This window comes from Onychomys torridus, chromosome 8, assembly GCF_903995425.1.
Source record: "Onychomys torridus chromosome 8, mOncTor1.1, whole genome shotgun sequence".
Lineage (NCBI taxonomy): Eukaryota > Metazoa > Chordata > Mammalia > Rodentia > Cricetidae > Onychomys > Onychomys torridus.
In genome coordinates, this window is record NC_050450.1 from 107,473,683 (window position 1) to 107,487,261 (window position 13,579).

The 13,579-nt window shown below is 45.2% G+C and overlaps 1 protein-coding gene across 1 annotated transcript in view; it reads left to right on the plus strand.

Moving 5' to 3' along the window:
• Positions 1 to 345: 345 nt before the first annotated feature.
• The window catches only part of Rptor (regulatory associated protein of MTOR complex 1), a 349,556-nt gene continuing 336,322 nt past the window's right edge, over positions 346 to 13,579 (plus strand). Inside the window, exon 1 of the mRNA XM_036195340.1 lies at positions 346 to 1,321. Within this exon, the coding sequence (XP_036051233.1) occupies positions 1,160 to 1,321 (162 nt within the window). The 5' untranslated portion in view covers positions 346 to 1,159. The remainder of the gene's footprint in view (positions 1,322 to 13,579) is intronic.

Sequence of the window (13,579 nt, forward strand, 5' to 3'; positions counted from 1 at the left end):
CTGGGATTAAAGGCCTGCGCTCCCGCCGTCCTGCTGAGGCTTTTATTTATTTTTAAACCACCTTTTAAAATCTGGACGAAACACAAATTGGTCTTTTTCTTTAATATAAAGGACCATATCTTTGTAGTAGCAAAAAGCTTTTAAAGATAACTAAACGGACATAGTTTCAATCTCAGGATTGATTTTTGTAACACCAGTCTACTGAACTAGTGGAGATCAACTAAGGAGGAAGGACGTGGTAACCCCAGTAACGAAATGGGGGGAGGGGAAGACGGAACTCAGAGCTCTCAGCGTTCTCTTGAGCAGAGCGGCGAGAACGATTGAAGAGGTTTGGATTATTGGACACGCCGTAGACAGCAGTGCATGCTGGATCTTGGCAATATGGCGTCCTCCTTGGTGTGCTGATGAGGGGAGTTCCACTGTTGCTCCAGAGCAGAGGGCAAAACTCCCCGGACCCAATAAGCCCAGTTTTCCTGTGTGGTCCGCAGGCCCGTGTCGCGCGTGTCTCGGGACTCGTTCCCGGATAGGAGAGAGCCACGAAGCCGAAGGCCAGGGCGGGTCAGGCCGCGCGGACCCGGGGCTGAGGAGCCGGCTGCGGACGGGCACGATGGGCCGGTCCTGGCTCAGGTTGCAGCCCCGCAGGCGAGTGCGGGACCCGCAGGGCTGAGAGCCGGTGGACGAGCCCCGAAGCCCCTTGAACCCGACCCCCTGAGGCCTCGGCCCGGCCAGCGCAGTCGGAGAACCCGCACGGTGAGCGGGGCGGCCTGCCTGCCCGGGATCCCCTGAGGCGTTGGAGGCCGGGAGCAGGGTCACCCCCCAGGCCTGGCGTCTCTCCCGCCTTGACCGACGGGCTCCGGAGCCGCGGGTGAGGGCCGCGGCGCGTGTGTGCCCGCGCAGCTCTTGGGGCTGCGGGGTTGGTTACCCACCGGCTCGACACCCCCACCCCGCCCCTCCGACTCCCCGCTCAGAGTTCGAGATAAAGATCTCCGAGTTGTTGTTTTTGTTCTCCTGAATAAGATCTTCGAACACTCTTCACCGTCTCTTTTCCCAGCTCCCCGTTTTCCCGTATTATTTCTCCAGTTGTGGTACACACTAGTTTTTAAGGCTGGAGGTTCTTGAGCGCTTGCTGCCAAGGACTCCCCCTCCCCCTCCCCCCCTGATGGAGTCGGAGATGCTGCAGTCGCCTCTTACGGGACTCGGGGAGGAAGATGAGGCCGACCTTACAGATTGGAACCTGCCTTTGGCTTTTATGAAGAAAAGACATTGTGAGAAAATTGAAGGCTCCAAATCTTTAGCGCAGAGCTGGAGAATGAAGGATCGGGTGAGTGGATTCCCGTGGCATCTTTGGAACTTGGTAGTTTTTCCGACTAAGGAAGTTGTGAACAAGAAAGAGCAGCTTCTTTGGAAAAATGCTGGTATCTCAAAGCCACATGTTGCACGTGAACTAAAAACCAAAAGCTATTCCAGACTCATGTTTTGGTTGAAAATAGATATGGCTGGTGTGGCGAGACGTTACTCACCGGGTAGCATTAATTCAAACGAAGTTTTAATTCAGGAAAAAAATAAGTAAATTAGGAGCCATTGTACCACCGATGCGTATACGCCTTTTAGTATAAGACTTGAACGCATGCTTAGTCTACTTTTGTAGTTTGATTTCTAAAATAACCAGACTGATTGAAGTACAGCTGTCTGGTTCAGTATGCTGGGAAACAAGATTACTGCAAATGTTTAGCCACTAACAAATTCAGACAAAGTTATTTTAAAGTTGCAGCAGGCTTCATCTTAGTCTTATAAACAATTTATCTGGAAGGATGACCCCCCTCCCCCCCATGTATGTGGCTTCTTGTTGCTATAACTTGGAGACAGAATGTCTTCAGTGGAAATTAGGGAGTGTGGAGTATGAGAGGTTGGAACTTGGGTTCAGGTTTTAGGAACTTCTCATGTTGTTGGAGTGTCATGAGCAGTTGGTTTCCACCTATTTCCTGGTCTAACAAAAGGGTACTATTACCCCTTCCTTGTCTGTGTGCACTCACAATTTCTCTTTTTTTTTTTTTTTTTTTTTACTCCTTCCAGGCTTCTTTCATTCGTGTGAACTTTTCAGTATGGAAGAGGAAATTGGTGTTATAATGTGTCATTTGTTTATAGTTTTATGTTTACAAGAGGTGCTTCTTTTTTATAAAGTGTATGATGTAGAACACCTAACATAGTTCTAGCAGCAACCAGTGTTTCAGTTGTTGATTTTAGAAGGTTCTGAAAATTCAGTCTAAAGCAGTTTAGGTTGAGTGTGGTGAGACATATCTATATTCTCAGCATTCTGCAGGTTGAAGCAGGAGGCTCACAGTCAGTTCCAGGCCAGCCTGCACTACAGAGTGTAAACTCGTCTCAAACAAGAAGGGTAAGAGCAATATAAGTAACAAAACTGATGGCTGAGAGAGACTGCATAAAGTCTGTTTTATGGGTATCTTTAGTACTAACGAAATCAGAATTTCTTTTTGCATTGTATATGTAAAAATAAAATTGTTTTAAAGCAACTCTAATTTTTCCCCCTATTCTAGTTGGAGTTTTCATCTAAAAAAATTTTTTTCCTGTTCTTTTGAAATGTCCCCCCCCCCCCCCCCCCATCACCTTCACCCAAGACAGGGTTTCTCTGTGTAGTCTTGGCTGGCCTGCAACTCGCTCTTTAGACCAGTCTGGCCTTGAGCTCACAGAGATACATTTGCCTCTGCCTCCCGAGTGCTGGGTGTGGGCCACCACCACTGCCACTGGGCTGCACTTTTCATTTAATGTAGGCATTGATTTATTTTTTATTTTATTTTGAGACAGGGTTTCTTGCAGGCCAGGCTGGCTTGCTATGTAGTCAGGAATGACCTTGAATTTCTGATCCTAGGATTATAGGTGTGTACCATCATGTCCAGTTTTATGTGGTACTAGAGTTTTGTGCATGCTAAGCAACACTCTGCAAACTGAGCTGCATCTCCAGCCCTGTCATTAAAGCATGTGTACGTATTTTATTTTGCTGGGTGGTGGCCTTAACCTCAGCACTCAGGAGGCAGAGGCAGGCCCATCTCTGAGTTCAAGGCCAACCTGGTCTACAGAGAAACCTTGTTGGGGAGGGAGAGGGTGGAGTGTAGGTTCTTAGTAACTTCTGAGTTGCTGTTTAGAAGATGAGGGAAGAAAGTGTGCTGCCTCTGTGTGAGACTTTGGTGGCATAGGGCCTCCTGAGCAGAGACTCAAACTCAGATGATCTCAAGGGTTGGAAGGTGGCAAGAATGGATGACGACGACACTGGCCAGGTTTCAGAAGAGAGTGCTTCAGGCCCAAAGACAGATGCAGCAGGTTGTGTGACTTAGTGTCTGGTAGCTTTTCTGGAAGGATGTGTAGGCCACAGTTAATGAGCTCAGTGAGCTCTTGTGTGTGTTCTCTTTGAGAAGCCAGAAAGTTCTTTTCTTTTGTTTTGTTGTTGTTGACAGCCCTTGTTTATAGTTGTGGCTGTTGTTGTTGGTACTTTCTGCATAACCCAGGCTGGCACTGGACTGGCAGCAATCTTCTTGCTTTAGCCTTCTGAATGCTAGGATTATGTATTTTATGTAATGAGTGCTCTATCTGCGTGTATGCCCGAATGCCAGAAGAGGGCATCAAATCCCAGTATAGGTGGTTGTGAGCTGCCATGTGATGGCTGGGAATTGAACCTAGGTACTCTGGAAGGACAGTCAATGCTTTTAACCACTGAGCCATTTCTCCAGCCCCTTTAAAATTTTATTTATTATTATTATGTAGTGGGTAGCCATTCCAGCCTTGGCCTGGAAGTTCCAACCCCCATTGAGGCTTCGATAATGGTCACGCCCACAAGGCGGGGCTGAGGGAGGAAGTAGAAGACCCAGGATGGAGAGGAGAGGTCTCTCTTGGTGCTGGGACCCTGGATGCAGGAGGTAGACTAAGCAGAGTTCTCCAGAGAACACCGGTGGACTGCGCCATACCTTTGCCAGACCCTACAACCTATCCCTTCATTTGTAAGTTACCCCACAAAATAAACCTCCCTTTTAACTACGTGGAGTGGCCTTAATAATTTCACCATTATTATTATTATTATTATTATTATTATTATTATTATTTTGTTTTTTTTGAGACAGGGTTTCTCAGTGTAGTTTTGGTGCCTTTCCTGGATCTCACTCACTCTGTAGACCAGGATGGCCTCAAACTCACAGTAAAAAAAATTTTAAAGATAGGCTCTCACTATGTTGCCTTGGCTGACCTGATCATAACTATGTAGACCTGGCTGGCCTTGAACTCCCACAGATCTACCTGCCTCTGCTTTTCACTGGGATTAAAGGTGTGAGCTCGCTATGTCTGTCTTTTTAATTAATTAACTAATTCTATTTCTTTCTTTCTTTCTCTTTCTTTCTTTCTTTCTTTCTTTTTATTGAGCCAAGGATCGAACCCAGGGCCTTGTGCTTGCCAGGCAAGCACTCTACCACTGAGCTAAATCCCTAACCCACTAAATTTTTATATGTGAGCCTTTCAGTTTAAAATGTTAGTCTTAATTCAGAGAATTTTAAAGCAAAGTGTTCCGACACTGAAGGCGAAACAGACCCTTTTGGGGGAGGTTTGGCTAGTGAATTATCCCCGTGAGACCTGGCAAGTGATGGCAACTGCTCTTGGCAGTCCTAGTCAGTCGTCTCACTGTGTGGGGGTGACCTTTTGAGAGCCCTAAGAATGAGGTGCAGCTCTGTGTGCTTTTATTAATTAATTAATGTTTTAAAAGATTTATGTATTTATGTATATGGATGTTTTGTCTGCATGTATGTCTGCACATCAGAAGAGGGCATCATATCACTATGGGACTAGTTACAGATGGGTGTGAGCTGCCATGTGGGTTCTGGGAATTGAACTTAGGGCCTCTGGAAAAACAGCTAGTGCTCTTAACCACTGAACCATCTCTCCAGCCCCTAAATTCATTTCTAAATGTATTTTATTAATGATTATTTATTAGTGTCCTATCTAGTATCCTTGTTACTGATTTCCAAAATTGGCATCACTGATTCCTAAAAGTTGACTGACAACTTTTTTTTTTGTTTGTTTGTTTTTTTGTTTTTTGTTTTTCAAGACAGGGTTTCTCTGTGTAGTTTTGGTGCCTGTCCTGGATCTTGCTCTGTAGACCAGGCTGGCCTCGAACTCACAGAGATCCACCTGGCTCTGTCTCCTGAGTGCTGGGATTAAAGGTGTGAGCCATCTCCACCTGGTGACTGACAACTCTTAAGAGGTTTTTGCCATCCAGCCATAATGTCCACCTTCAGTCCAAGTTCTACATTCCATGTTTTGAATGAGTCTTGGTTTTTAACCCAAGTTAACATTTTAAAAGAAATTTATTTATTTTTTGTGTGAGTGCTCTGTCTTCATGTATACCTGCATGCTGGAAAAGGGCATCAGATCCCATTATAGACAGTTGTGAGTCACCATGAGGTTGTTGGGAATTGAATTCAGTACCTCTGGAAGAGCAGCCAGTGCTCTTGACAGCAGAGCCACCTCACCACCCCTCCTGTTAACATTTTAATTACTAAGTTACTTTTAGTTATATTGTTGTTTGGTTGGTTAATTCTATGTATAGGGAATGCTACATATATGTATCAATAGTGTTTGGGGAATATAATTGTCAAGTAACTAGACACATAAATTAGAGTTCAATGAGTCATTCATGGTCTGGTGGCAGAAGAGATGTGTATCCATCTCACCTGTTTGTTTTACTGTTGTACTTAATAGTTCTTTCAGGGGGGCTGAAGAGATGGCTCAGCGGTTATGAGCACTGACTGCTCTTCCAGAGGACCTGGGTTCAATTCCCAGCACCCATATGGCAGCTCACAACTGTCTGTAATTCCACTTCCAGGAAATCCAACACCCTTACACAGATATGAGTGCAGGCAAAACAACAATGCACATAAAATAAAAATAATAAAGTAATAGTTCTTACAGTATTCATTTTCCCGATGGACAGTGGGTGGGTGGGGATACTTGGTCTCAGATGGATCTTTTGCCTGGCATATATTTGGGGTGGAACCTGGGAAGTCTGAGAACTGTTGTCCTGAAAGAGGCATGTGGCTCTTACCTGGGCATGTGAATGCAGGAATGTGTATTCCTGGCTAGCCTGGGCTATACAAATGAATGATTGAATTTCAAGTCAGCTTGGATTTAGAGTGAGCTCCTGCCTTTAAAAAGAAAAAAAGAAAAAGAAAAGAAATAATATTGACATGTATGGTGTGTCTGTGTAGGACTGTTGATAGACATACCATCTAATGTGATTAGGACTATTGATAGGCACACTGTCTAATGTATGTAGGGCTATTGATAAGCAAACAGGAGTGTAGCTGTAACTAGCAGGAGGAGGCTCATTTGCTCTGCTATCTTTGGAGCCTGAGTGGTTTCAGTATTTACTAGTCCTTTGTGGCCCCCTCTGCCTTGCTGCCTTGTACCATTCCTAGAACATTCCAGGTAGGCCCTGTTCTACTACATGGGGACTGCTGTCTGTGCTCATCCTTCCCTACTAAATCTAAAGGTCCTTCTCTCTCCCCAGCCTTATTTGACCTCTTCGCATTGGACACAGTTGACCCCTCTGTTCATCACTTGCATTTGGGTCTTCATGAAAGTCAGACTTTCCCCTTCGATTGCTATTGGCTGCTCCTCAGACTCCTTTGCTGCTTGGTACCTAAGTGGGGAGTGCTCAGGGATGTGGCCTGTTGTGAACTAATCTTGTCTGATTCATGGTTTCAGTTCTGTCACATGCCAGTGACACTCACAGCTTGTCTGTACTTCTGAACTCCCTGAACTACTACCATTCAGATGCCTTCTTTGTCTTGGTCACAGTATTCACCACCATTCAGTCAGTTGTAGAAGCTGCAAATACATAGTTTAATTCTTTCTCTCTCTCTCTTTTTAATTCTGCTTAGTTGCATCAGTAGGACCTGTGATCAGCTCACAGCATGTCTTGCCCTGCTTGGTCTGCCCTGCTGCAGTCCTATCCAGGCAGCTGTGTAATTGTCTGGGTCATGACAGTTACACACTGACTGGTTTTCCAGTATCTCCACAACCTGACTTTTTTTTTTTTTTTTTTAAAGATTTATTTATTTATTTTTAATGTACATTGGGTTTTTGCCTGCATGTATGTCCGGGTGAGGCTGCCAGATACCCCTGGAACTGGAGCCACAGACAGTTGTGAACTGCCATATGGGTACTGAGGATTGAACCCAGATCCTCTGGAAGAGCAGCCAGTGCTCCTAACCGCTGAGCCATCTCTCCAGCTCCTGCTCTGCCTCTTCCTTCTTGGTGCTCTGTGTTGGTTTCTGAAATGGTAGAGCAGAGTACAGTCCAGTGTCTTGAAGCCTTGTGAACTGCCTGCTTGGTCTTCAGTAGTGATGCCTGGGATAGCCTTCCCTCTGATCTTTGACCTTTCCTTGTTCTTGCTCTGGTCTTGGTCATTTTCTCAGAGAGGCCTTCTGGATTGCTCAGTCTGAAGCAGCAACCTAGGAACTCATGGCTATTTGGGTCACCATTTCTTTGATATTTGTCTCCACACTCCTTCAGCCACACTCCACATAAAGCAAGGAGTTTGTGCTAGTCCCCAGCACATAGAAAGGGCCGGACTAAATGTCCCAATGAAAGAGAGTAAGTAGTTTACCAAGGACTTCCAACATAGATCTCTCTCCTAAGGCTCACCTGTGCTGAAAGTTACCTAGGGACTGTTGTCTTCGTGCTCTTGGTGAGGGGGACCCTGGAGCCCTAAGTAGATGGCTCCCCTAAAGTCACACAAGTGACATGGCAGCAGTGAAGGGGAGAGGTCCTTGAAAAACAAAGCCCACTTCTAACAGAAGCAAAACTGAACTATATCATACTGTCTTAAAACATTCCCATGTGGGTTTCATGACAGGTCGCAACAAGACACTGAGGGCAGCTTGATGCTGATGTCATAGGAAGTAGGCTGGCAGGGTCCCCGAGGTCAGTGCTTTTTCACCATGATGGAAGATGTCATTGATCTTTCTTTTCTGCTGATGCTGGCACTGGTGGTGCTGGAGAGGAGGAAACTGTGGCATCTTAGCATGGATGCATGCAGATGGAGGCCACCTGAACCAGTGGTTGTTGTCTGTTGTTAGTATTCTTTGCCAAGCATGTTAAAAGAATTCTGGTTTTACTTGAGAAGGCCCTTGATAAAGCAGGGGACATGATTATTTGGGTTAAATTTTAATTCTTGAGCTTGTGGCTTTGTGTGTTAATGATTTTGTTTTTAGACAGGGTTTCTCTATAGCCTTGGCTGCCCTGGAACTTGCTCTGTAGACCAGGCTGGCCTCGAACTCACTGAGATCTTCCTGCCTCTGCTTCCCGAATGCTGGGATTAATAGCATAAGCTATCACTTCTCAGCTGTTAACTCTTATGCTTCATATCAGGCCAATGGCTGCTTGGGAGGATAGGCCCAGGGGCAATAGTTGGGGGTGGCTGGTAGCCTTGTGGAAATGGCTGTGTGGAGCGGGGTGATGACCAGGTGGAAATGGGCCTTATGGCCAAAAAGAAGGGGCCTAGTGGCCGTGTGTGTGTGTGTGTGTGTGTGTGTGTGTGTGTGTGTGTGTGTGTGTAGGGTGGGCTGTCAGTTGTCAATGGTGAGGGGACAGACATAGCTCGACCCCTGTTACTCCAGGTAGTCTGAGAAGTTCTTCTACTTACTCAGGTCAAACTGGGATTTGTGGCTTCCATGCTGAAAAAAATTCACTGAAAAGAATTTCAGGATTAGTCAGTAAGATGAAGTAGAACTGAAGATCTCATTTGAAGACATTTTAATACAGGTTTAGGCAGGAGGGTTCAGAGAAAGAGGTGCTCAGGAGATTGTGAGACACGCCCAGAACAGAGTGTCCACCTTTCAAAGAAGAGTGGGAGCCGGGCGGTGGTGCACACCTATAATCCCAGCACTCTGGAGGCAGAGGCAGGCGGATCTTTGAGTTCAAGGCCGGCCTGGTCTACAAAGTAAGTTCCAGGACAGCCAGGGCTACACAGAGAAACTCTGTCTCGAAAAACCAAAAACCAACTAACTAAGCAAACAAAAGGAGAGTCAGAGAAAGTAAGTCATGCCCTGAAATAGGCTCCTCATGGCAGAGTCACAATTAATTCTTAGCATCAGCATCATCTTGGTGGCTCTCCCTTTCTCTCCTTTGATAAGTGAGATAAGCAAGGTGGCTCTGGAGATGTTTTGTATAGAATTAAAGTCTAATAAGGTAAAACCGTGAGCCATTAGGGCTGCACAAAGGGTTTTGTTCATATCCTTTCCCTGTTAGTGGGGTTTCTGATGAGATTTCTAGAAAATTGTAGGTTTATCACTGGGAAGGGAGAAGGGCCATAAGCAGTTAATTATACTGAAATTCTTCCTAGCAGGAGACTTCTGCTGGATTCGTGAGTGAGGGTTTTCTCTCCCTTTCTCATGTCCCCAAGATTTTTCCTGTCTTCCTGTTCTACCTTTGTGGAAGAGAGGCCCCACTGCAGACAAGTAGGGTAGGGCCAGCTACTGAGTCTGAGAACACTGTGATTCCCCTTCTTTGGGTATTAGGCCTGTGTAGTTGGAAGACATATGTGTATTCTTGAAAATGAACCTGAGCTCTGGTGGTTTTTTTTTTTTTTGTTGTTGTTGTTGTTGTTGTTGTTGTTCTGTGTAACAGTCCTGGCTGGCTGTCCTGGAACTTTCTTTGTAGACCAGGCTGGCCTCAACCTCACAGAAATCCACCTGCCTTTGCCTCCCAAGTGCTGGGATTAAAGGTGAGTGCTACTACTGCCCAGTATGAGCTGTCATTTTAAGGAGAGCATCTGACAGCATTTGTTGCCAGTGAGAAGATTTGAGCTTTCAAATGAAAATTAGAGTTTGGAAAACCTCTGGGCAGTTGACAGATCCTAATTTAAGAGTGCTCTAATGAGAACATGATATGAACATATGAATGGAATATGCTAACATTTGGAAACATGTATGTTATCCAGTGAACCAATAAGCCTGTGAGGGCTTGAGTGTCAGGGTATAGTGTCACAGAGGCTGTGGTATTTAGATGGATTTCATTGTTGACAGAATTCCACTTAGTGCGCAGCTGCTTGTCTGTTACTGGAATGTTTGGTTTTTCTTCCCTTTCTGGCTGTTGGTGTTCCTCTTGGGAAAGAGGTAGACACACGTCAGAATGCATCTGGCCTCTCTGAAGCTATGTGGTAGAGATTTACAAGAATGTAGAGTATAGCCACTTGTCTCACTAGCAGTTTTGAAAGTAGACTTATTTTTCATAGAATGTTAGTTGTTTGAATAAATAATGAGTTTCTAATTACTTTTAAATTAATTCATAATATATTGCATTTTAAAATGTTTTACCCTTTAATACAGAAAGTGTTGATAAATGTAACTCATTAAAAAGAAACTCTTTGAAGGAGGCAGATTCCTTAAGAACATAAAGGGAGCTGCTGGCAAAAGTTTGAGAGGTGTGTGGTCAGGAGGGGGGCAGGTGATGACTTAACCGATTTTAGAGGAGACCAAAAGACTCACCTTGTCTGCCACTCTGATTGATTGATTGACTCATTCATTCATTCACTCAGAGACAGGGTTTCTTTGTGTAGTCCTGACTGTTCTGGAACTCGCTCTGTAGAACTGGCTGGCCTGGAACTCTGAGATTCGCCTGCTTCAAAGGTGTGCACCACCACTCCCCAGCCATCCTTCTAATATCTTTGCACAATGGGGTCTCTCTCTGAATTAGAGCTGGGGTGTGCCTTGCCTGTGAAGCCTCATAGTGACTGCCAAGGTCTCAATCCAGTAGCTCTAGACTTCTGTATGTGCCTCTGTGTGTGTGTGTGTGTGTGTGTGTGTGTGTGTGTGTGTGTGTGTGTGAGATATGGTATAGCTTACTTAGGAGGATCTTGTTCTTTGAGGAGACCACAGTCGGCCCTGTTGGTTATCTTGAGTCATTTCAGAAAGGTTCAGTGTTACTTGAGCTGTCCTCTGTCCTCTGGTCTTGTTGCCTAGGATGATAGAAAACCACCTACTTATGATGCACTGATGTGTGTCAGTGACAATGTCACCAGGAATTTCTTGATTTCATATCAGATAAGTCACCTGTATTGAATCCTGTGTATGAAACAGGAACCTTTAACATTGACCAACATTAAAGTCAGTGCTCTTGCATGAAAGCTGGGGAATGGCAGACCAGATTTGTGGCTGAGGAGGGAGTAAAGGGCTTAGGAAGGGGTAACAACAGAGGTGGAGGGGGCCAGTGGTAATCTTGATGAGACTGAGGCCCGAGTCCTTGAAGGTGGAAAATGAGGTAACTACAGCAGACTGGAGGATGCTTGTGACTTTGGCTGATCTGAGGGAGGTAGAGTCAGGGAATCTGACTGGGATGTGGGGGTTAGAATTCGAGGCTTGTCAGGCATGTGTTGACTATCTGGTGGTCACTTCCTCTCTTTTCTTGGCACTGGAAGCCCATGAGGTTGTCCCTGAGTGTCTCATGTGAGTTTTAGGAGTCAGAGCATCATCCACTAGAGTTAAAAAAATTCTGCTTTAAAAAAACGTGCCATGTTTATTTTCAACAGCGTGCTGTGAAAGAGTCCCAAAATGGATGGAAGCATTTCCTCCTCATTATCACCTGGTAGAGCTCTGCACTAGAGTCTCAGCAAGACAGCATGTGGCTCCCGTGTGGATGGAATGCTCCTTCAGACATTAGGAAGGTGTTTCGGTCATCAGTGATACTTGTTTCAGTAGAGTCTAATGAAACATGGAAGTGCCGTTTCTGTAACTAGTTGGTGTTGCATGTTAATGCAGTAACGTGTTCTTAGGGGTTGAACCTGTCAGGCTCTGGGTGTTTGACTGCAGAGAACTTAATCCCTTTAGAGGCAGAACAGGAAGCAGCTCCGAGGCTCACAGGAGACAGCCACTGTTAACTGGTGTTAATGTACCCAGACAGCAGTGCTTTTTCAGATGTGTGTTTTGTTCTCAGCTAACGCCATCTTTTTATTTTTAAATTTTATGTAATTACAGACTTACAGACTAGGAGACCAGTGTAGTGAACTTGCACATACTCGTACCTCAGACTCAGGGCTGTTAGCTTTACCTTGTACCTGGGGATTCTGTTATGTGTGGGGCACATGGTGTGGTACCCTGACTCACTGAAGGGCCAGTTCTCTTTACCTCTAAGTATGTCTCCTAAGAACAAGGATGCTCTCTTTTGTAACCATAGCTGTGAATCCCAGAACATCTGTCCCAGATAGTAATACTAGCACGTGGTGCTGTGAATGAGACTGGCACCTGCTGCAGGCTCATATGTTTACATTATTTGGTCCCCAGCTGGTGGAACTGTTAGGAAAGGATTTGAAAGTGTGGCCTTGCTGGAGGAGGTGTGTCTCCAAAGTGGGCTAAGTTGTCCTGGTCATGGTATCTTATCACAGCAGTAGGAAAAAGTAACCAGTACATAACATTCACTCACAGTTCGCCTGCAAAGTCTCTGGTTTGTCCCATTAATTCTCCTTTATTATCAATTTCTGTCCCTCTAGTCCAGGCTTACTCACAGAGTGAGGGAATTCAAGATTACATTACTCTTTGTAGCATACTTGCATCTAAAGGAGCTTCTATTAGAATTTCTCTGCAACTCGAATGTTAAATGGTCTTTAAATAAAAAACTCGTGGCCATTGGGGTGAAGCAGAAAGGTCAGAGAGACAAAGGAACAAGTCACCTCTAACCTCTAGGACTCCTTGGCCTGGAAAGTCTCAGCTGATAAGCCTCTAGCCGAATGAGCCTCCTCAGCTGAAAAGGTTTAGTTCTTGCTTCCTCACACCTTTCTCTGCCCACCATATCACTTCCTTCTTAGTGCAGGGATTAAAGGCGCGTGATTCCCAAGTACTGGAATTAAAGGTGTGTGTCTGTCTGGCTGTGTTTCTCTCCTAGTCTGAATCAATTTCAGTTAGTCCAGGGTGTCTTTGAATCCTGAGTGCTCGGATTAAAGGTGTGTGCCACCATAGCCTGGCATCTGTGTTTAATCTAGTGGCTTGTTCTGTTCTCTGATCTTCAGGCAAATTTATTAGGGTACACAACATATCACCACATTTCCCCACCTTGGAGTTTCTTTCTTTCTTTCTTTTCTTTTTTACTGCGGTAAGATTTTAACTATGTTTAGACATAGTGACATTAAGAACATTTACAGCCTGGCATGGTCATACAAGCCTTTAATCCCAGCTCTCCAGAGGCAGAGGCAGAGGCAGGTGGATCTCTGTGTTCAAGGCCGGCCTGGTCTACAAAGTGAGTTCCAGGACAGCCAAGGCTGTTGCACAGAGAAAACCTGTCTTGAAAAACCAGACAGACAGACAGACAGACAGACACACACACCATTCACACTGTTGTGTGTGATCAACTTTAGTTACTGTAGTAAATATCAGAAACAGTAACTTTGGAAGAGAAAGGGTTTGTTTTGGCTCATGGCTTCTGACCTCTCAGTCTGTAATCCACCGCAGCATGTAGTGGCTGGAGCCAAATTCCTTCCCTCCTGGGCCAAAAAGAGAGGGCATAGGGCCTGAGGTCTGCTACCCTGCAT